Source organism: Scleropages formosus, chromosome 19, assembly GCF_900964775.1.
Source record: "Scleropages formosus chromosome 19, fSclFor1.1, whole genome shotgun sequence".
Classification (NCBI taxonomy): Eukaryota; Metazoa; Chordata; class Actinopteri; order Osteoglossiformes; family Osteoglossidae; genus Scleropages; species Scleropages formosus.
The window spans coordinates 15,532,685-15,557,180 of NC_041824.1; the positions used below are offsets into that span (position 1 = coordinate 15,532,685).

Sequence of the window (24,496 nt, forward strand, 5' to 3'; positions counted from 1 at the left end):
TAATAATAATAATAATAATAATAATAATAAGCAACACCACCACCACCACCACCACCACACACATTGCCTGAAACCACTCATCCCAAGCGAGGTTACGGCGAACCAGAGCCTAACCCAACAACATAGGGCGCTAGGCTGGAAGGGGAGTGGACACTCCCAAGATGGGATGCCAGGCCATCGCAAGGCAGCCCAAGCAGGACTTGACCCCCAGACCCACAAGAGAGCAGGACCCGGCCAAACCAGCTGCGCCACCACGCCCCCACTATAATAATATTAATAATAATAATAATAATAATAATAATAATAATAAAAATAGCAGCTCAGTGTATGCTTGTAAGACTTTTATGCAGTACCCGAGGCAAACAAATAAAATTCTTGCTGATACATGACCATGTACTTTTTCTGCTATAAAAAGACCTTCTCATAATTCAGAATCCTGTATCTTGTGTTAAAACACCCTGAGGTGTGTAATGCATAGTATAAAATAAACAGAGGGAAGATGTAGGAAACCTGAATGTTTAAAAAGAAAAAATTCATTTGAAGGGTGATGTGAGGATTATATACAACGATAAAGAAGCACAAGTGACAGTATTTTATGCAGTGGTCAAATAACTATTTTAAGTTATAAACTGTGCATTTTTGCACTACCTTTTACAGCCTTTCGCAGCAACTGAACTGCAGCAGCTGTTTAGTTACAAACCCATCAAGGCATTGGCTCATGGCTTTAGACACTGCTTGGAGCCAGACAGTCCTTGAGAACAATAACACATGGGTTAAGATCCCTGTCAGGTCTCCAGCATCCTCTCGAAACACCTCAATGAGCCGAGCTGTGGAAGACAGACACTCCGCAGGCTCCCCATGGGCACCCTCTGCTAAAAGGGAAGCTGCCGAAACACCGCGAATGGGAAGTGACAGTACGCTGTTAGCTGCCGAGGAACTTTTAAAAAGTTCAGCCACACACTGGGTAGCCTCTTGTGGAAAGACAGCCGAGGCTAAAACATTTCTCACCACACTGGAACTCGTATGTGTGCAGGGTCACTTTCATGAGTAGGCGAGCCCAGGCGACTGCCGAGGGACGTCCAAATTTTAAAATTAGCAAAAAACCTTGCTTAATAATAAAAAGAATTACTGGAAAATTAAAGATCAACCACTTAATATATTATGTAAATATGGTAAAATGCATCTTTCTCAGAGGTGTCTTTGAAATGGTGCAGCTTTGTAGGTAACATTTTTTTATGAAGCAAACCGAAGGTCTTCTGAGTAAAAAGTTTATATTGATTTGTTCCCTTAATGAACTTCAGTCATAGAAATAAGTTTCCTACTTAGTCTATGGGCCCGGTAATGCAGCGGACTTGGCTGGGTCCTGCTCTCTGGCGGGTCTGGGGTTCGAGTCCTGCGTGGGGTGCCTTGCGATGGACTGGCGTCTTATCCTGGGTGTGTCCCCTCCCCCTCCGGTCCTGCACCCTGTGCTGTAGGCTTAGGCTCCGGTTCACTGCAACCCTACTTGGGACAAGCGGTGTATGTATGCATTTATTTATTTGGTTTTTGTTCAGATGTTAAAGTATAAATTTGTATTCTCCAGGTACATAATGTTCACATATATAGCCTATATACAGTGCTGCTCCAAAGTATGTGAACCCTACAGGTATGGCAATTATTCCTGTGTAAAATATTAAACTTATAAAATCAATAAATAATTGATTTACAGACCCGATTCTAATCACCTACTTGGTTTCACCAATGCAACTTGGAGTTCCCTTTTTGCACCTGCACTACTTCTGTGTCTCTACTACACACATGATTTCCTCTAAAGCATTACACACATATTATGTCACATGAGAAAGACTGCTTCTCATTAAATAACCATTCTGTGGTAAAAATAAGGGGCACAGGGGGTTTACATACTTTCAAACATCACTTTAATATATTGTGTTGTGTTGCTGGGTGTGGAAGAAGCTGATCTTCTTGTAGTACAGAGAAGGACAGTGACCTGGTCACTCTGCGGTCCCTATTCCACCTTCCTGCTCCAACAACTGCTGGGCAGAAAAGACTGCTTTGCACCACCTCCCATTACAACGGCTGCTGCTCAGCGGTGCGGCATGTACGCCAACAGGCTCGTTCGCTGGCTATAAAATCATCCAAGCAGATGCTGCTCTCTGTTAACGCTCATCACACCCTGGCTTTCCAGTCCAACCTGAGCCTTGCTGATAGTCTGGTGAGGACAGACGTGTGACGCACCGACTCATATTTACACGGTTAATAATACTGGCAATACACTAACTGCCTTCATCAGGGGGAATTTTGATTAAAATCAGTACTGAATCCAGGTAAATGTCAGAGATTGACGACAGTAAAGGATTATATAATTTTCTGAGAAATACAAATACGTTTACCATTTCACGAAGAAATTATTAAAAAATTAGCTTCACGTCACTACACAATTAAGATTTTATCTGTTTATTTAAATACCATAAAGGGCAGCAGCACTTGAAGCACTCTGGGTGGATCATTTTGCCCATCTCATCATTCCTCACCAACAGTCCCAGAAGGGCCATATTGGCACTGTTTCTGCTATCCACATATAGCCACTGGTGGCCTTCAAGCCCTAGTGGTCCCATTTCTGATGATTTTCCACTAGGCTAACCACCCTCTGCTGGGTCTGCAAAACACAAAGCTGTGGGAAGATGACAACCTCAGGAGAGACAGCCTTTGGAGGAAATTAGCATTGTTCTTACAAGGAAAAGATTTGTCACCTCCCCACGCTCGGCTCCAGTTCTTGGTAACTGATGGAACGAGGCTGACCGTACATCAACCCGCCCAAACAAAGTAAAGAAATGCCTTACAAAGCCATCACAAGGGACACAAACATGAACATTCCTGAAGCCAATTACACTGGTTCAGCATGTGGAAAAAGATCAGGTGCCTGCTTTTTCTATTAAAAAAATACTTGGTCTGCAACTGGGCTACCCCTGCTTCACTCCATTCCCTGCTTCTAATCCCAAGATTTTAGGTTCTGCTGTCTCCCACTGACAAAGCATCAAGGCACAGGCCTATCTTTGGCATGACTTGGGTCTGGAGGACCCTGGGGGAAATCGAAAAAGGCGGTTCATCGTCAACTTTTTGGGGGTGGGGAAGATTTTCAGGAAGTGCTCTTCCACTGGCAAAAGTTCTGGTCAATACTGAAAGCACAAGGTCACCAGTGGGTTCCTTGTTCATATCTGCAGACTGTACATTTGGCACTTGTAAATAATGTTGCACTCAACCTATTAAAATAAACACAAATAAATGTGAATTAATTGTGACAAAATGGAACAGCAAAAAATGTGTTTTCCCTTGGTTAGTGTTGTAGCCTGTAATTTTGTATGTTATGAAACACTCTGATGGTTTAGGGGAAGCAGGTGGAGTAGTGCTGAGTGCTGCCACTTTGGAGTTGAAGGAGCCAACTGACTGCTATAGTGCTCTTAATAAACGTACAGTCCTTACCCTGAATTAATACAGTAAAAATTATTCAGCAGCATCAAGGGGTAATTCATTGTAAGAAACTGGCTGTCATAGAAGGCTCTAGAAGATAGCATCAATAAACAAATGAATGCAACAAATTTAATAAATCAATTAAATAAAAAATAATAACTGTGACTTTAAAGCAGCATACTTTTGGCATTATGTGGTGAACACATGCAGGATGTCCCACAACTCAACATAAGTGTAGTAGAGTAAAAGTCCACAATTAAAAAACAAGGTGGTCAAGTTATGTTTGTGTTTTGTATGGACCACTCCGATGGATGAATGTTTGTGGGAATGCTCCTGTAGCTGGAGGATAAGGGCAGCTATACATGTGATGGCACAGAGGGAAAAACCCCAAGCTGTAGATAAACAGCAGACTAGTCACTTAGTGTGTCCAAAGTAAACACAATTATGATTCATTTCTATACTTTATAAGGTATGCTTTTTTTAACATCTACAGTCAAAAAGCACAATGGAGCGGTGCTGCCTTTTTCCTCCAAAAATTGCACACATCCTGTTGATCTTTTGATTATGGTGCAGCATCTTGGAATCTGCAGACATTCAGATAAGGTGATCCCATGAAGAGGTTAATGAAAGAAAATAAGATGATGACAGAAATCCCATAAACATTAGCATTCCTTTGAGAGGGTAGCGGAGCTTTTGCATGCTGCAGCACCCAGAGTATCCATTAAGCTACTGAGGAACAGACTGAGAAACTGTGACGGTATGGTAAAGAAGCTCTGCATATGTCGAGTAATGCCATGGAGAGGAATTCTGTCAGGCAGAAAGCATATTTCTGCAGATTCTGATGGGTAATTCTGAGACTGGTGTAAAGAAATAAAAATTTTCATCCATAAATGTTTGGAACTGTGACTGTCAAAAGTGCAAGTGTACCCTAAAGAACCAAGAAAATTTGAGTGAATGACGTAGTTTCACAACGCTAGCAATATGCATTTATAAAACTCCACACGATGGATGTCTTTCCCTGAAAGACAAAACCTGATCTCATAAGGGAAACTGACTCCGATCGAGATCCTTGTGCCAGCTCACTCACACGGCACTTGACAGGGTCAGGTCGGCACACAGACTGCCATTGTTCTGGGGGTTTAATATTCAAACGGGAGGTCAAGATGTCTGATGTAATGTCTGGAATACCTGTCCTTCCGTCTAAGTTATCAGACTAGGCTGACTGACATATCTCATCCCCAGACAAAGACACGTGTTGGAACAAAGTCAGGAATGGGAATGATGCCCCATACAAGGTGAGGTGTGCGTAAATCATTTGTTGTGACTTGATTAGTAAAAATCACATATCTTGGAAAATGAAATCATAAGACAACTTTGTTACGGGAGATTCATTACAGAAATATAACTTTGGTCACCATGTTCTACCAAATTCATAGCTCTACTATACTTTTTTCCAAAATCTGAGAAAATAAAGCATTAATTACATTCCAATGACTTTAATTTAAAGCGTAGCAGCCACAGCTGGTTAACACAGTTTACACTGAAAGATCTGGCAAATGTAGTTTTGAGTTAAGGCTTAATCTTTGACATGGCATCAAGCACCGAAGACGGCAGGAAGGTTCTTCTCATCAACTCAGAGGATAAGTGAGAAAATACTTTAACGACAAAAGAGGTGTACTGGGACTGCAGAAAAGGAAAGGCTGGAATTATTCCCACTTATTCCAGCACATGTAACTGCCACAACAACTGGACTTCTATGACTCCTGAGACAAATCAACTCCATCCCTTCCATATCTGTATACCCTGGAAACATGGGGCCTACAGACAATGACATGAGAATAAGTTTTTGCATGTACTCCGTTTACTGGAACATTATTACAAACCATCTCTAAGACCTAAAAACAATAATGTTATCAAAGTCAACAGTGAGGATGAGGATGATGATGGTAAGTCAAATCATTGAAGCATTGAAAGTGGCTGTTCTATTATCAGTGCACTTAGGGGCTTCTCCATGTACCCTGGTCACGCGATCCAACTTGATTCCCCAACAGAAATGAAAGAAGTTCTTCCCATAGGTTATCAATTCTACCTTCCCTATCAACTCCAAAACCAACCTATATATTCATATACCAGGAAAAGTCATAATGAAGACAAGTATATACACAGCATAGTAAAAAGTAATTTCCCTGGTCTGTATTTTCAGAGGCAGGTAAGGATCCATAAGTTTGACTTCTCATGATGTAGTGAAGGTGACAAAACTGCATTCATTTACTGTTTCTACATAATCCATTCAATTACGTACTCATGCACAGATTTAAAAATATGAAAATATCGTGACTGAAACACTAGGGATCCAAATTAACACTGTCCGACTGTCTGGTGCAAGTAATTTGCTAAAATTTTCCTTTTTGGACAGTTAGAATCGTTCTGTCACCTGTCTATTAGACAGATTGGCAATAAATTAAGGTAAAACACAAAGAAATTTGATGCAAAACAACAATCACCACCATAACTATGAAACCATGTAATATCACTAACCACTTTGAAATTGTTTTCTCACAAGAAAGTGCTCATATTTGTTAGAAATAAAGTGAAAGAGCCCCAGTGCGTTGATATTTTCAGTGATTTCTTTATATTGGACCATTTTTGTAAGTGCACTTCTTTTCACATGACACTAAGTGCCTTGCTTTGAGTACAGTTTACAAGGATATTATACATCCCACTGTACAATAATAAATATTTTTGCATTTCAGGTATGTTCCAAAATTTGATGGTACAGATAAAATGTAAAATTTTCCCAGTGCTGTCGACACAAAAAATTAGTGCTGAGCCCCAAATGTGTTACTAAAATATATTCACCCACCACTCTAGCCATATCTTGCTATGGGTTCACCTGTGCTTTCGACACTGAGCGGCAGTCTTAATTTGAGGGCACACTTGCACAGCGACCACAGGACGAGACATCTGTTTGCCAGAGAAATTTGTCCAACATCGCACCGGGTCAGGAAGGCTCAACCTGCCCATTCATTAGCAGCAGATGTGGGGCTCGCTGTTCCCCTGCCCCGTTGTTATTAAAAGTAATTACAGGGGTGCGGGTAGCTGCACATCCGTGTGAAAACGCCCTGTGCACGTCACCCGCATCCTGCAGGCACAAAGGGTGCCATTTCCAGGCTTTTTAGCCCAGGACAGTAAAAGCACTTGCAGTATATACTATTGGCTTTTGTAACCATCCTCAAAACACACTCAGCAAAACACAACACATTTATTTGGCCATTTTTCAACAACAAAAAGTAATTCAATAAAATCTATGATTATGGTGCCCGACGTTTATTAATGATTATGGCAAAACTTATTCTCTCTTTGTTTTCTTTATATCTGAGAGCTGAAGCTTCAGCACAGAGGGGGCTATAGCTCTTGCAGGGAGCATTTAGTAATTTAGTCCAGTTGTATATCTGCTTCCTTGACACTACATTTTCTAGCAGATGATGGATTTTATTATTACTTTACAATTATTACTTATACTCCGCAAAAAAAAAAAAAAAAATGCACCTCTACCTCTACCTTTTATGGTAGTGTTGCTGTTGCCTTTCCCAATAGGCCCACAATTCTCATAGACAGCTCCCCCTAGCTTTGGCCTCCTGCCTAGCTGCTGGGGGTGTGCACACACCCTCAGCTTAATTCCAGCCATGTTTAAAAACAGAAGGGAAAAGTAAATTGGGGGGTGAATAGTGCTGACTGGCTTTCAGAGACATTACACACTGGTTTGATCAAACTGTTGAAGCCCATGGCCCTCAACAGGCCGACAGAGATCCCGGTGGCGTCCTTGTCTTATCATGCCAAGTGTCCTTCGTGCCAGAACCTCCTTTATTTGCACAGAAGGGACGCCTGGTGAAATAACAAAGCAGACTGAAAGCGGTGCCTGCGGGCAGCCCTTGTGCTTGGGTCCAAGAGGTGGGGTGCAGCGCTGTGCTCTGCCAAGTCGGAGCCTCAGGCGAGACTTTCTGCCCCCGATGGCACCTACAGAGATCCCAAAAGAAAACGACAGCAGATCTGCACGGAGTACCTCCTCTCCTGCACCGTGGCCCAGTGCGAGTCTCCAGCCCACAGTAACTCACAGAAAGACACACGGACACACCCTCAAGTGCAGGGAGCCCCCATTTCATTAGCTGCACTGAGCTACTAACGACCGGCGGAAAAATGGCCAACGGATGACATAGTCCTGTATTAATTTGACCTCGAGTATGCAGCACTAGGTGAATGCAAGCCAACTTATAAAAAAGAAACAGGATTCTTGTTCACAGCCCAAGAAACTGAGTTCCTTTACTATGCGCATGGACAAGGGGGTGGGAGGAATACTCCCACTGATAGAGGCATGGCTGCAGTGCGTCACATGACACAGCACGGGCTTGATGCAGGCATGTCAACCTGGCCACAAAACACACTGCTATCGTGTTATCAAGCATGTAACATATTTAGTTATGTGCCACATTAAGACTCTGCTAATTTTATTGCCCTATGGTTCAGAGCACCCACTCCGAGTCTCATCGTGCACAGCTTCATGTCCCAAAAGAAGAACACCAGTGCGCCTGCTCCCACGGTTGGGATCAGCGGCTCCAGCGGCTAACAGGAAATCCTGGGGCAACGGCGCAAAAAGCTGAAGTGAGGGAAAATCCCAGAAATGAAGCAATGAGATGATATGAGAATTTCAGACTTTTTCCAAGAAAAAGATCCCTATTTTTCAAGGGAATTGTAAGGATCCTGCACTCACTACCTCACCTTACACACGTTCACATCTCAAGGTTGTAGTCAAGTGGTCAAGCCAGTCCACTGCAATATCTTTACCAGATTTCACACCTGTTCATCTCACCAAAAGAAAAAAAAAAAGAAATTAGTGTTTCTTCTCTTGTCATTCCATCTAATTAAATTATTTTTATTTACTTACCTTAATTTACCACTATTTACCAAAAATATATCCTGTTAATATCCTACAGTTTAGACAGGAACTGGAAATATAGTGGACCTGTGCTCATGAAGATTTGAAATCAGAACTGCAAACTGAACCAATAAGAAGTGATATGTATTAATAATATGATGAAATACAGTACAATACAATTTGTTTTTGCATCACAGAAAATCTATCCATCAAAGACAATGGCATATGATACATCAAGGGTAAAAACACAAAGATTGTTTTTTTTTTTTTTGAAAAATTACGGTATTACATCACCACATAATCGGACATGTATGTGCTTATGAGAAACGCCTTTAATCCTGGCAACAGTCTGAAAGCAGTAAACTAGACGCAGCAAGGGCTCAACCTAGAAACCACACCACTGGCCTTGGGTGGATTTGGCCTTTCTGTCCTTGAGTGTAGCCAGAACTCTCCTCCCAAAGCATTCAGCACCAGACCAAGACTGGTCTAGCCTTGTATTTTTTTTTACAATAAATATAATTTCTTTCCATTTTTCATTCCAGCTAAAGAGATTTACTGTATAACACAATTTAACTGACCTGATGCATGTGTTGTGTGAATCCTTGACTCTACTGGTACATGATGGAAGGCCATTAAGGGTCTAGCAACCTTCCTACAGATGGCAAAGGCCGTTGGACTGCACTGGTCAGCCCAGAAGAAATCAGCATGAGGTTAGGGTGGAGAGAGAAATTATACACTGCAATGTTATTTTTTGAAAGGCCACAGAAATTCCTCCTCTGCACCAAAACCAGGCACGCTGGAGCTCCTTGTGCAATATTAGCTTCCACTCCCATTGTGGACACGCCTTGGTCAGGGCAACTCTCGATCCACTGTTGTCATGAAAAACCTGAATTATCTAATGTTCTGGCCAAAACCATTTTCAGCAAGAAGTGGTGGTGGTGCCAGAAGCTTCTGGCTGACCTAGAATATCTTCCCACCTGATTTTTGTACAGGGAGAGAGAAGCAGAACTAACGACAGGCAAACCTGGGCGGTGTAGGAAAGCAGGTGGAGGCTGACAAGCATAAGCTTCACACCGGTGCCCATGAGACTCACATTCTTTTGTCCCTGACAATGGCTCATATATCACCAACCCCCAACAAGCCCCCATGCTATCAGAGCTTCTCCATTCAGGAGTAAATTCTCTTCACCTCCATGCAGAAGACAAAAGTTACCCTGTTACTGCAACAAACAATACTAACAAGCTTCCATTAGCAGATTCCTTCTTTTAGATTGAAACAAAAAGGGGGTTTGAAGAGCCACCGTAACAAACCAAACCCAAAACCCAAGATCTCTGAGTAAAGCTGTACTTTTTCTACTGGAAATTTTGAGTGTATTAAGTGAGCAGCAATGTTGTATACAGTGTCAATGTCTGCTATTGCAGCACTGCTGTCCAGTGAGATACAGCCCTAACCCCTACCCTAAGATTCTAATCTCACCAGGGTTTGAACCATTCTTTAAACTTCTGTCATGTAGAAGAGTGAGCTGTTATCTGAAACCCCAAAACAAGATTCAGCCTTTCTTCTCGACTCCTTGCATGAAGATGAGGGTTATGGCAGTGGGGGCATGGGACTGACAAAGGGAATGTTCTGGTCTTGGGTTGGGGGGGTGGTGCTGACATGTGAACACAAAGCACACTGACGAGACCAATCTTGTGAGTTTATCTGTAACTCTAGTGGGTCTCTGGCAGCCTGTGAGAAGAGCAAAAGAGGGCCCTGAAGCGCTGACTTGAGAACTGACAGATCCCAGGCTGGGTGGCCTGGGTGGGACCTTCGAAGAAACCCCCTTCCGCTGCACTAGAGCACATCTTGTCTCACCGCAGTAAGGCAGAAACACATCATTGTCCATTCAGTCTTCCCTGACTGTTTGAAAGCCTACACCAAGCTGTGTTCTTTTTCTCATCCAACCAGAAGGTCTAAGTTACTCCCTGAAATACCTGTGATCTACTAAACAATGCCAAGAAGCCATTTATTCACTTAATTTTCTCTGGTATTAATATATGGATTCCATGAAAGTCAATCCTATTGTTATTAATGAGGTTCAGTCTTATCTTGAGGAGATGTAAAAATGCCAGTTATCAAAATAACAAAAGCAGCTAAATGCTTGCAGGGGGAAGAAAGAAAGCATAACCAGAAGGCACCTCTTCTGATGTTAGTTCTGCTTTCTGCAGTGGAGCACAATTACCCTGGGGCAAAAGAATTCCTTTTGCTCCCTTACCCTGCTAAAAGTCAACAGTTCTATAATGACAGACCTAAAGTATCTGCATCTTATTGGGGTTTAGATCCATGAAACAGGCTCCTTTCATTTCCGACAAGACGGAACCTGCAGCCAGATTTGACTTAGATTAAAGGAAGAACGATGGAAGGACCCTGGAGACTCGCTTTAGTGGTTTGTTGCCACCGGTTTGGGTTGGTCGAGACAATGACGGGGGGGTGTAAGATTTGAGACTGCAGACTGGAGAGAATGGAGAGGCTACAGCAATTGTAGCCACAACGCCCAAAACAATAGGGCTCCTCTGGGGAGCAGCAATTATGTAGCACTGCCGCTTTCACTTACAGGACACCGGGTAACACTTGGGACTCAATACATAGACCCATTTCACCTTTGCTTACTTTGATTTTTACCTCAAAGTTCATTGCAGAACTTTTCTGTTTAAGTGTACTGGAAAAGCACCAAACAAGTATAATGTAGAAGGTCAACAAATGATCTTCGCAGTTATACGTATGGAAAGTTCAATTTTATAAAGGGCTGTACTGATATTTAATGGGCAGAAGGAATGTGAAGGGGTCGCCTCTTTGGAGAAATAAAGACATTCTATCTTGGACCCAACGGCACGTCAGGCCACCTCAAGACTGAGAACAAAAAACCGAGAAAGACCTCAAGTGAACGCAGGCCAGCATTTGTACTGCACAGGTCGAAAGGGGGCTATTTAAGGGAGACACGCAAACTACAGAGTGGATTCTGCTGGTGAAGAAAGTTTTAAAAAAAATAAAAAAATCAGCACACCGATGAATGTGAAGTTGCAGCACCATAAAGCTAGCTAACTTCACCCTACGGCCTCATGTAACTCCATGTCCAGCCCTGTCTCATGAGGTCTGATTGCACATAATTCAGTCATAAATGTAAAAACAAAAAGAACTGTGGATTTGTCACTATTGGTACGGGGTGTTTTATGATGATCTTTTATATACATTAACTAATATTTCATTTCTAACTGTACTGTCATAAGTTAAACCCTAATGTTAAACAAAGAATAGCTATGGTGTCGGGGGCGGGGCGTGCTGGTGCGGCAGGTTCAGCCAGTGCCCGTTGTGTAGCGGGCCTGGGGCTCAAGCCCTGTTTCGGGTGCCCTGCGATGGGCTGGCGTCCCATCCTGGGTGTGTCCCCTCTCTCCTCGGCCTTGCGCCCCGTGTTGCCGGGTGAGGCTCCAGTTCACCGCAACCCCGCTCGGGACAAGCGGTTTCAGAAAGTGTGTGTGTGTGTGTGTGTGTGTGTGTGTGTGCGCGCGCGCGTGCGAGTTATGGTGTAACAGTGTATAACCATGGATGGGCATCTCTAGAGGGGCTGTTGTCTATTCAGTGCAGTGTTTTTTTGGGTGACTCACTGTTTTCACACAAGTGACTTCCAGGGTGTCAGATACTCGTTGCCACTATAAACAATCCATGACCACAAAAGCTGGTCCACATGCTCACAGACTTTACTAACCCTAACCCTAAACATAACCAGACCATCTAAATGCCTGAGTTACACTGCTATTGACCGGTGCACAGCTCTGGCACCTGTGATCCTTGAAAGTGTATACCTATTTTTCCAGCTTTAGAACTGCTCAAATGAAAACATTTAAAACATTTTGTTTACAGGATAGAGGTGTCATGTAGAAAATGTGCACATCACACACGATATATATCCTTCTTAAACTCAGTAATTTTTGTACTGTTCTTGGCACAAAGTCACAGCCGAATTCTTGGGTAACAGGAGCACCGCGTTAACTGCGTGGCTCAGTGTGTCGTGTCGGTGCCTTCCAGTGCCTGCGCTGCACTTTCGGACGTGGGTTGGAATCAAAGTGCAGTTTGCATGACTTTGCTTTGTTACATTGCTCTGCTGTAAAGATGTGTATAGATGTGTGAATCAGTGTAAGAGGTTTTAGTTCAGTGTAAGTTATAATTTTGCCCATGGTACCCCTGATGCGGAGTGCAAACAGAAAAAGAAGCGAGTATGACAATGTGATTTTGGGAATGACAGGTGGCTGGTGGGGGGTGTCTGTGTGCATGTGTGTCTATATTTGTGCGAGTGTGCACCCTACGAGCAGATCTTCCACTCGTGTCCACACACGCACGCGGCCACAGCTGGGGTGCAGCTGCGTTTAGACTCCGCCTCTCCTTGCCCCCCCCCCATATCCCATCTCTGTCACGGATGCACCGCAGATGAAAGCTCTGTGCGACTACAATGCAGCCCGACAGATTAAGAAACAGCCTGCAGCACAAGAGCAGCAAAACTTGTGCCGACTTGGTCCCGGAGGGTTGGAAAGAAACAGGAAAGAAACATGGGCTTTATTGTACAGCTGTAGCGTTTTAATCCTGGGCACCTCGACTGTACTCAAAAAATAGAATAACAAAGAAACAGATTTCTCTTCAAACTGAAGCTGATATGAGTTTAAAAAAAAAAAAAAAAGAAAAAACTGGGTAATTCTTCAGAGCAGAGTCTCGCTGCTGTATAAACATGTAACACTAAGAATCATTAAAATACCCAAGACTACCACAAGAGCCTAAGCACATCAAAGTAATGTTGCATTATACAACATCTGTCCGACATTAATTCATTTATCTGAAGTTTTTTAAAAAGCAGCTTACAGTGATTTACCCATTTATACGGCAATGCGTTTTTTACTGGAGCAATTCAAAGTAAGAACCTTAATTAAGAGGAGGTGGGATTCAAACTTGAGTCCTTCCATTCCAAAGATTGCAGCTCTAATTACCCCGCCATCTCCTGCCCTTACACAGCAATAGTCATGCAGATATTTTAATTCTGCTTGTAATTTCACTGTGGGGGGTGCAGTGGCGCAGTGGGTTGGACCACAGTCCTGCTTTCCGGTGGGTCTGGGGTTCGAGTCCTGCTTGGGGTGCCTTGCGATGGACTGGCGTCCCGTCCTGGGTATGTCCCCTCCCCCTCCGGCCTTACGCCCTGTGTTACCGGGTAGGCTCCGGTTCCCTGTGACCCCGTATGGGAGAAAAAAGCGGTTCTGAAAATGTGTGTGTGTGTAATTTCACTTGGTGCAGGAATCCCTCTCTGTTGTGCTCACGGTCTGAGATTCGAATGGAAAACTGCAAAGAAGCCTTTCTGAGATCTTGCATTATTGCAGATGCAATTTCAACAACCAAATCAGATCTTTTGTATATAAAGCTAAAACCAAGGAGCCTGTTGGGTGGGGCCAGTCTGTGCAGCAGTGTACTCCTTTCCCCAGACTATCCCTCACCTCCTTCTTGAACCCTCACAGGTGTGTGTGAAGGCATGCAGGCTATGGGTCGCGGGACCCCCGACTTCCGGCCCTGCCGGCAGTCAGCCACACCTCCCTACAGAGCAAACAAGCGGTCAGCTCCACACCCTGTATGAGTGCCAGGGAGTTTGGCCAAGGGGTGGGGTGCTGGAGAACTGTGTGTGTGTGTGGGGGGGGTCTCTCTACGTTGCAGATAAGGTTTAGGTCATAAGGCCAGTGGGTGTTAAACTGTTCAAATTGTACTGTGGGGTGGCTGTGTGTTTTCCTCCGTGCACATGCTCGGCTCTTCCCTGAGGGCCTCGTTCGACTCATTGTGCGACTCTGCTTTCAGGCTACAAACCCACGAAATGGGAGTCGCTATAAACTTGTACAAATACACAGAGGGACATAAAAAGCCGCAATCTAAAAGTCCAATCAGTTTCACACCTTTCCATCTCTGGCAGCAGTGGCCACCCATTCATTGTAGGCTCAGAAACGCTCCCACTTTTCAAGGGCAGCTTACCGCTCCATGGCCCGAGAGTAACCGTTATGAGCCGGGGTGAGCCTAAAGACACAGGCCTCTGGCTGAAAGTGGGTGAAAAAGACCCGAAAGCATAGAAAGAACTCCTGCAATGCATCAGAAGTCCAGACAGGCTGTAACCACTCTGCACAGAGCTGTTTGGCACCATGTGACTCCCAAGCATGTGGCCCCCTGTGCTGCTATAACAGTCCCCGGTTAAACCTGCAGAACTGCTGGAGTCACGCTGTGCCCAGAAAATGACCTCACTGCTTACTTTATATACTCTACAGCCCATTAAAATGTTCTGGGGATGGGGCTGCATATCGACGGGGCTGGTCTCAAGGGGGTGGGGTGTGTGGTGGCACACTGGGTAACCCTGCTGTCTTACTGCACCTGAGACATGCGCAGAAGACAGAGGCAAAGCCCTCCCTCACTATGAAAATCATGGTCACTAAAATCAGGGCTGCCATTTGACTTGACAACACTTATGCCTAACTTACCAGGTCACATGACAGCGACTGACCACGACAAAAATAAAACCATAACCACAACTACAGCCACCTTCACTTGGGCTGCTGAGTCAAACCCAAACCAAAATGCTGCAAATCAAAGCAAAATGCACTGACTGGATCGGCAAGAGGCACAAATGTTTACAATGAACCAAAAAAAATAACTCCTTAAAAGATTTCCCACACAAAAAAACTGTAATTAGAATATTAAAATTCCACTGTTATTTCAAGAGTAGCAACATCAGCATGACAGACTCTACTCAACTACCAATATTGATGACTGAATTCTGGTGCTAAAATCCTGTGTGAATGAAGTTGTACTCGGAATTTAAGAAGTGGACAGCACTATCAGTGAGCAAACTAAATTTACTTGCAAGATTTCACGTTGTTGTCCCTTTTTTTATTGCAAGGGTCATTTCAAGAGATCATAGTAATTTAGGGACTGATGGATTAAAAACAGCAGCAGAACTGGAGTGCTATGGGGCAATGCTCTAACCGGCTCTTGATAAATACCATAAAAGCAAGTAACAGCAAAGAACTTTAGTGTGTAACAGCAAGCAGCCCAACAAAATTCACAATGTTACAGGCAATTAGTGATTCAGTCCATATTTTGCTGAGTAACAGGGTTGATCTCGCTTTAGGGCTACTTCTACGACATTCTTACTGGGGACTGATGCTTATCGTTCTGACATTTTTATTGCAGTACGGGGATGCCAGTGGCTCAACAAACGCCAGTGCTCAATTGAATTAAGAGGACAACTCAACCAATAACACTGCCGGCTCAAAGCGTGAAAACAGATGCTCGGGGTTCTGCGTAATTCAATTACGATGCCATTGTATCCCCTAAGCTGGCCGTCGGGGCAGTCATAAAAGTGAGGAAGCAAAGTCAGATTACCATGGTTAGCAAGATTTACAAGGGAGAAAAAAAAAAGTTATATGATTGGGACGGAAAGGCAATGATACTGACAATGGTTGCTTGTATAAATCCACAAAGGATCTGAGGAGAGTCTGCATGGGGCACTAGACAAAACTATACCTCAAAGAGTTTGACAGCCTTCATCATTCATCTCGCTGAACAGGTGCTGGGGTGGGGGGATATGGTCTAAGCCTGTTAAGTGCAGCCCCTTTTTGACCACATTCACAAATTTAAACTGAGTCACAGGACAGTCCTAGTAACTTTGGCAGGGAAGAGAACGGTCGTTGAGCATGCATGGAGACCTAGTGCAGAGAAACCAAGCCACAAGGCATGAAGAATGCACACATCACCCTCTTGCAGACTCTATGTTTGGGTTACGGTTAAACTGCACCCCATTTCAGTGTATTCCAGAGCCCCATCTCCAACATAAACTGACAAATCAGGCTGGACACAGAAGGTGAGCAGGTCAGCACCCACAGGGGGCAAATGGCATGCATTTCACCCTATCATATGCCATAAAGAGCCAGCATTTGTCTTTGATCAATTATTGACAAGTGTTGCACAAATCACATCGCACTGAGTGTATGATTGAGCTGACCGCTCCTTGCCTGTGTATGAAGAGACACCTGATGAAGCGAAGCCCAAATACATTTCCTCTTCTAGTTTTACAGCATTAGAGCCAGGACGATTCCTGAGGAAGGAACCTCGGTCTCACAGTTCCCCGGTCGCAAGCATTCCAGTGGGTCCCAAGCACATGCTCTTAAAGTTTGACCACACTTCAAAGAACCATTCATCTAAACAGAAACGGGAATTCCTCTTCACAATTGCTACCATGTAATACAATAATTTGTTTTCTTTTTCATTTCTGCTTTCCTTTTTCCCCCATGCCATCATCTATACAAACTGAAATTGGACACTGACGTAAGAGTCCAGTTGTATTATTACTACTATGAATGTCGTCGTTGCTACAGTTATAATCAAATAACACCTCAATTTATTTCTCAGATAACATTTATTTTGACCAAATAAGGCCTCAATTTATTTTTTCAGTCATACAAATGCATGGAAAATTGACTGATTTGCTCTGCTCTAGCAACTTACATGCTTGTATGACATGGGACATCGCACTTCAAAATACATACTAGGGTAATGCTGCATATATCCATTATGTATTTTTGTGGTGTACTGTATATGTTATGTTTTACATACTGTACATACATAATATGCATATAGATAGATAGGTAGATAGATAGATAGATCATGTCCCATGACTAGCGTTGTAAAACACTGCAACACTGACTGCAAAAAGTTTTACTACCTATCCATCATCATGTGGGACATTTTTAATTAATAACTGTTTTTTTACTGCCACAGCAGTATAGAGTCGGCAACAGTCAGAGACTGAACCCCGAGGACGTGGCTCATGCTCAATTCCGGGGGTTTCGACCCCACCGCGCACAGAAATAAAGGTAAAAGCGGCAGGGCACGAGGACTATGAATAGCCCGCCCGTGCGCGAGGAAAGATCTCAGCGCGGGGCCGTCGCACCGGCATCGCCCCTCAGCCTGTGCAACAGAAATAAAAATATTCTCAACATTTCTTTCATAGTACTCGTATAGCAACCGTGACTGACAGCTTTCTTAAGTATCCGACCAACAAGCGATGTGTTCTGTTTAGAAAACTCCGAGAGGTGACTTAATGGACTGTAACAAGCGGTCCAAGGAATGTTTAGGTAACATCAAAGACAAAGTAACATTAAAGTAACGCCGAAGTAACGTCAGGGGATGATCTGTCACTGACTCTGAGTCTGAGAAAGCAATTCGGCAAGGGACTCGCGTCGCGAACGACTCTCGCTGCGCGCAAACTGAAGCGCGAAAGAGACCCAAAGTCCACGAGTGTTTGCTGGGAATTCAGTGAAAGTTCAAATACTAGGAAGAGATCAATTAAATAACAGGATAATAGATGATGTTGACTTACAGCGATACAAACCAGGGCGAGCAGTAGGAAGCGCGCGGCTCCGGCTGCGTTCAGTGTCAGTATCCGTGTTTCCATGATCACACACCGGCGCGCTCGCTCGGCACTTTCACTCCTCCACTTCTTCTCACACTTTCTTATTCAGCGAGAATATAATCTCTTCTTTCTCTTCTTCACCCCCCTCGCTTGGCGGGGGAAATTCTTTCACCTCGCAGGTTTTTCTGTCCACTTGCTGTTTTTTTTTTCTTTTTAAAAAAGTAAGAAAAAGTTTTTTTTTTTTAAAAAAAATGAAATGATGAACTGAGGAGCGAAGTGTGTCAGAGGGGTTCCCTTTCTTCCCTCAGATCTCTCTCTCTCTCTCACGGACACACACATACACTCCCTCTCTGAGTCGTGCGTAGCCGGGAGGAGGCGGTGTGTGAAAGTGCGACCCCAGCGGGGTCCGAGCCGTCCGTCGGGGAGATAAAACCCGGAATGGAGTTCGTGGAGTGCGGGACGGGCGGATCACAAGTACGCTATGAGTTCGGACCCACTGGGCAAAAGGACACTGAGTAGCCCAAAGACATACTGAATACTCACTGACTTTAACCTTTATCCAGTAAGTAGCTTAAAACCAAGACATTTGGTACTGTTCTAATTCAAAAAAAGAAAAAAAGATGTTACAAACAATTCTGATTTTTCACGACCTCAAATATGGAAGCACCAAAAAGCCACCTCGACTCCAGAAAAAAAACGATTAAAAACATCCTTTGAGTTTCACAAAAGTATCCACAAATGTCAGCTTTTGTAATTGACATATGAACTGATGTTTCTGCATGTAATGAGTTATAATTATAAATATGTCGTTTAGAGTGTTGACATTTATTTTTTTAAAGTTATGCTAATGTATTCTTTAAGAAGACAAATCTCTAGAATGGATTTGCAGGTGTAACTTCATAATCATATGATATGGAGTAAGAAACTGTTGGCTGGGTAGACATTATCCCAAGAACATTTTGTGTTTTTGTGTGTTTTGAAATCTATTACTTAACGACGTCATTATAAATACATACTGAACTTTATTCACCTTAAGTTCCAAAGTCTGTTTCTTGTAAAGTCAGTTCGGCGACATTGTTAGCGATCCAGTGTCTTAGCAGCGCAACACACGGTGGGAAACGGGGGGAGGAAGCGCCCCCTGCTGGAGCAAATCGCACATCATCCTCCGTACCACGTTGCGACAACAAAGGACACGGCAGACATCCCTTTATGATTTCACACTTGGCCCTCAAAACTAACACAGCCCAGAAGACATGAAATGCAACAGTACAAATATTAATAATAATAAAATAAAAATGATGCCGGGAGAAAAACTCACGAGTAACACAATTTCCAACAGTGAAACACTCACAAAATGTGAGAAAACACTTCTCATGCACAAAACAACACAAATGGACTGCATGACAAAGGTTGATGGAAACACTCCCCATTCACTGCCATTCCGCTGTCCCCCACCGAAGGGGTCATTTGTCCTAGACCATCCAGAAGTCCGTGTCAGTCCTGCAGAAAGTGCAAAGTGGCTTTGGGAACCTGGTCAGCTTATGTTCTCGACCCATACTGCTGGCCTGAGACCGGAAGGAAAATGCTGCCCAGCAGACTGGCAGCCAAAGTCCCTCTTGGTTAAGTGCAGTAAAAAAAGCAATAAATGAAGGTTTCTCTAGAGCCGAGGCTGGAAAGCAGTGGTAAGCAAGCTATGCACAGTACTCCTTACTCCGAATCCAAGGCAGAGTCAAAGTGTCCCACATGCATGTTGCCAGTTTATTATTGTGGCTTTTACAAAAAACTGACAACCACAATCCTCACTGCAGAGTGGTGGCTGACCACTGGTGACTCTTAAGCTGTTAAAAATCAAAGTTTTGTATTGTGTTGCTTCCATCCTGCTCGATTTTGCTTGCTTCACCTGTTCTATCACTCAGCCGACTGGATCTTTGCAGGCAGGACCCCTTCAGCAGGGCAGAGAGCCAAACTAGAGGGACGAGGTTTGTCGCATAGCAGGGGGAATCCAAGCAGCCCGGGAAGTAGACCTGTAGCAATGCCCAAGTTGGGTAGGCTTGCACTGCTGCATGACCGATGGGGTTGAATACAAGCACCATGTAAGAAGTCCGTTCGCTCCTTCAGTGCTCATTTTTGGTCTCTTTCAGGTGCCTCCACTAGCTTCTTTTCGCAGAGTTGTTCGTGATTTGTTCAAGTTCTATACCAGTGTTGCCACCGGTGTAACAACAGATGACTTGGGGAACATTGGTTCACACCATGCTCTTTCATTAGATGCTCACACAGAAACAGACTGAATCACTCAACACATTAAACACCTTTTCCCAGAATACAGTGAAATGAGATGCAGTTTAACTATAACCTGACCACAGAGTCTGCAAGAGAGTCGTGTGTGCATTCTTCAAGCCTCATGGCTTGATTTCTCCGCACTAGGCGCCCATGCAGCACGACAGTATGAGTACCAAGTGGCAAGAAATGGTAGAAGTTTCTCCATACCCTGTTCTTACGGGAGGGGGTGTATATCAGGACAGGATGCCAGGCAGGACTCGAATCCCAGACCTGCCAGGGAATGGGACCTAGGCAAGCCCACCACGCTTCCCCCGCTTTGGAGAAAAGTGTCTGCTAAATGAATCAATTTAAATGTAGGCATGTGAGATGAGCCCTTGTGAAAGATCTTTAATTGCCACCCTTAAACATTGTTATTTGCTGGGAGTTGGGGGAAGGCATGTCAGTTAAGTAATTTTCCAGATTTCCTGAATAAATTAGGCCAGAATTTGGAAACAAGCTGTTCCATCCTGCAGGGTGGCCCCATTCATTTCATTCGTAAAGTATAAGGTTTCAACCAGTTTTGGGTGAACAACAGGGTAAAAGATACTGTACAGAATTAGGCCTCAGATCAGTTGTTTTCAGCTTCTGTTCAATAAACATAGCTGAGTTACATCCTACAGAGTGAGGACTTTCATTTGAGGCCTAGATTCCAGGGTTTCAAAGAGTTAAAAAGTTCATTGGCACATGACCGGACCTTAGGTGACCAGGTATTGCAGTGACTCGACAGTCCAGAGCATCTCAATATTATTTTTAATACATTTTCCAGAATAAAAAAAGAATAATCAATCTGGAAAAAACAGCAGAGTGGATAACAATTTCTACAAAAAATACTTTTGTTTCAATATCTGAAATTATTTTAAAGCATGGAGCACTCAATACATAATCTTTTTTGAAAATGCAGAATTTAAAGGAATTATATTCTTTGCATTAGCCTCCTCCCTCTTCATAAGATCGTTGCTGGTTTTTCTCCCTAGTGGTAGTAATGGCAGAATGAAACAGAGATGAAAAGATTAAAAAATAATTTCAATTTTCAAGTAATTTGCATGTCAGGCAAGAGGACTGAAGACAGGAGGTAAGGTAATGGACCCAAGTGCAGGTCGGCTTTATTTCAGGAGGGGAACACTCGGTCAGACGAAAACAATGGTCAGGGACAGGTGAAGATCGTTCGAGGTGCAGATGTCGATACACGGGCGAAGTAAGTCTCAGGAGCTGGGAAAACACACGTGGGTCAGGAGCCAGGAGAACAGAACACGAAGGAGGACAAAGGGGCAAGAAGTACATGCTCAATCCGCAAAAATGCTTAATGGAGGCGTTTGCAAGAATCCGCACCTCTGTGCGGTTACGGAGCTCCCTTTATATCTGGCCGGGTTAACAAGCCGCAGGTGCGATCGCTCGACTTTATCCCGGGGGCGTAACATTACAAGCATACAACCATAAATACACAACAATATTTTATTGAATGCAGAATTAGTAAGGAACCATCCTGAATGCTGGGCAAGATGCTTTGTTATGCTTCCACTTGTTAAAAATACCCTTAAAAACACACACATGATATTTTGGAATGACCAGTCAGTTTCATGACCAGCCACCCTGCTCCTCCTATTAGTCCTGTCATTCAAGGATAAACTGTACTACTTTAATTATTATTTAGTTTCTGAACTTACCTGATGCTGTTTTCTCAATCTCACTTACAGTTTTAGCCATTAGTGGAACTGGATGTTTTATTGGAGTAACCGTAGAGTTCAACCATATTGCAACACACAGAGGATGCTCTTCCTATGACTTTGACAGCAACTGTCAGGTTACACATAACACTGGCAGCTGCTCCAAACCTCCTGCTAAGTTGAGGTCTACTTGACCTGAAAGACAGTGTGATCTCCTCAAGGAGGCCCACCCTTGGAGAGTGCCACAGCTAAAGTGAAGGCCATACTGTACTTCAGAGTAGTACAGGAGATGATACCATGACCTAGGTGGAAGGGCCTTCCTGCTGCGTCCAACCCAGCCCCCTCCCTTGAATTTGGTGTGCAGGTTGTGCCTTGCAAGGTTAATGATCATACTTCCTTGCACATTCATTGAGTGATGCACAGCGAGGCAAAGTCAGTGAGCTATGCAGCTCCCTGGGCAGAGCCTTCATGACTCTACAGACCAGGAATTATCTGAAGCTAATCTGCTTACCACATGCTCTCCCATGCTGATTTGGTTCTCCAAACCCTATTGATGTCCTGGGTTCTTTTACGTGGATCTGGTGCCTTTTTCCAATAGCAGAAGAAAGAGCACTTAATACAAAGGAACCTGCATGAAGGCACTTGGAACAGAATAGAGTCAAGAGAAGGTTGTGTCACTTATATATATTAATGTTGTATAGAGTGATGTTTTTGTAGCATATAGGTAAACAGAAATTAACAGAGAAACAAGCTAAAACACAGAAAATATGGAAAAAGTGACAGAAGACAACTAGACATCATTTCCTTTTTCGGTTTTTTAATGATCACTGTTGCTTATAATGTCTCTCGACATAGAATTTGTTATTACATTCTAGCCTTTTGGTCTCATCATATTTTTAGATGGTGAAAACTTCAATACAGGCTTTTCTCACATAGTCAACATAATTCCCTGACAATGATTGAGCCCCAGAAGATTAATACATTTTTTCAATGCAAAATTCCTGTCTTGTCTTTTAAACATCAATGGTTTGAGTTTTGTTGTCACCTCCATATGCTGGTATGGTGTATTGGTTGGTTGTTGGTGGTTGGGGTGGGTTTTTTGTGGGTGGAGTCGCTGGGATGGCACTGTGGGCATGGAGGGGGGTGGGTCTGGGATGCCAGATCTCGCCGTTGAGCCTTCTGGAGGTGTAGTGGGCTCAATTCAATGAAACATCAATGAAGGAAGGTGCCCACTTGACAACCCCAACGAAGTGCACGCGGTGGCTCCCGGCAAGGAGGATGGTGTTTGCCCATGATATTTTTTTTTTTTTTTTTTTGTGAAGGGAATTGTTTGGTTTTGGGAGGGATGGAATATTGTGGCATGGTTGGTTTGTCTAGCCCCTTGATTTTGGCACGAGGGGTTGAACATCTTTCCCTGTGTATTATTGTATGTTTAAACTAAAAGGAAATGTAACTCAAAATCAAAACTAACATGTCACAACTGTTATGGACACCTTTAAATCCTTGTTTAAGGCCCACATGTTCAGCATCAAACGTATTTGCTTGTCCTCTTTTTGTGTCCCATTTTCCTCTCATTATTTACCTTACTGGGGGGTGCGGTGGCGCAGTGGGTTGGACCACAGTCCTGCTCTCCAGTGGGTCTGGGGTTTGAGGCCCACTTGGGGTGCCTTGCGGCAGACTGGCGTCCTGTCCTGGGTGTGTCCCCTTCCCCCTCCGGCCTTACGCCTTGTGTTGCCGGGTAGGCTCCGGTTCCCCGTGACCCCGTATGGGACAAGCGGTTCTGAAAATGTGTGTGTGTGAGTGTATTTACCTTACTATTTATTTTTTATTTCATTGTGCATACATTCCACATTTGACACTGAATTATACTCATATATAAAACTCTTCAGTCAGTGCCTTCATAGTGCTCAGAATCATAACTATCGCGCTTCTTAATTTTCCATTCTGGGCTAAAAAGCCAGTTTCACCCAAGAGCTGTGCAAATGCACAGCCACAAACACACATTCAGTAAAGAATTCACTATGGCATGAAAAGGCTGACTTGTTTTGACCAACTTACTACCTTCAGTAGAGGTGATGTGGGACCAGTGCTATCCGTAACTGCAGGCGACAGAAAGAAGGTTGTGTGAAGACCTTCAATGCATTTCAGTTATGGCTTTTTTAGGAAGTTGTGCTGTACGGTTTGGATATTTTTCCACACTGTCACGGATCATTTCTACCCGTCATGTATCTGAAATGCTCCACTCGCAATTTAATTTAAATACACATAAAAAGTGGCTGCTGACACATGTGTGGAGGATAATCTTTGTCAGCACAAGGCCTGCAGCTCTGATTTAGCTCAGGTTTATTTTTAAGAACGTGCCTCCGTGAGACTTTTTTCTCCCACATTTAACACTGGATCCTCTCACACATTTTCTGGGCATTACGTAGCAGTGTGCACATGCCATGAAGTGAAAAGCAGGTCATGTGCATTTATTTCGTTCTGTGCAATATGAAAGTGATCATTTAATGATTTACGTGAGAATGTGTCAGATTTAAATGTATCGCTTTGATGCCTGATCTACCCTTGGCTAACTGACAGCAGCAAGTGTCAGTATGGTCATAAAGTGTGGTTTGTCGCTGAAAGGTCCATGGTTCCAATTTTAGA

General features: G+C 43.6%; 1 protein-coding gene across 9 annotated transcripts in view; it reads right to left on the reverse strand.

Moving 5' to 3' along the window:
* Positions 1-18,208, reverse strand: part of hspg2 (heparan sulfate proteoglycan 2) — a 128,363-nt gene extending 110,155 nt beyond the window's left edge. For 8 of the 9 annotated variants that reach the window (XM_029246389.1, XM_029246393.1, XM_029246394.1 and 5 more), the window contains exon 1: positions 17,835-18,208. In XM_029246389.1, coding sequence (XP_029102222.1) covers positions 17,835-17,909 — 75 coding nt within the window. In that variant the 5' untranslated portion in view covers positions 17,910-18,208. The remainder of the gene's footprint in view (positions 1-17,834) is intronic. The other variant, XM_029246395.1, reaches the window with a different exon arrangement.
* Between the last annotated feature and the right edge of the window lie 6,288 nt (positions 18,209-24,496).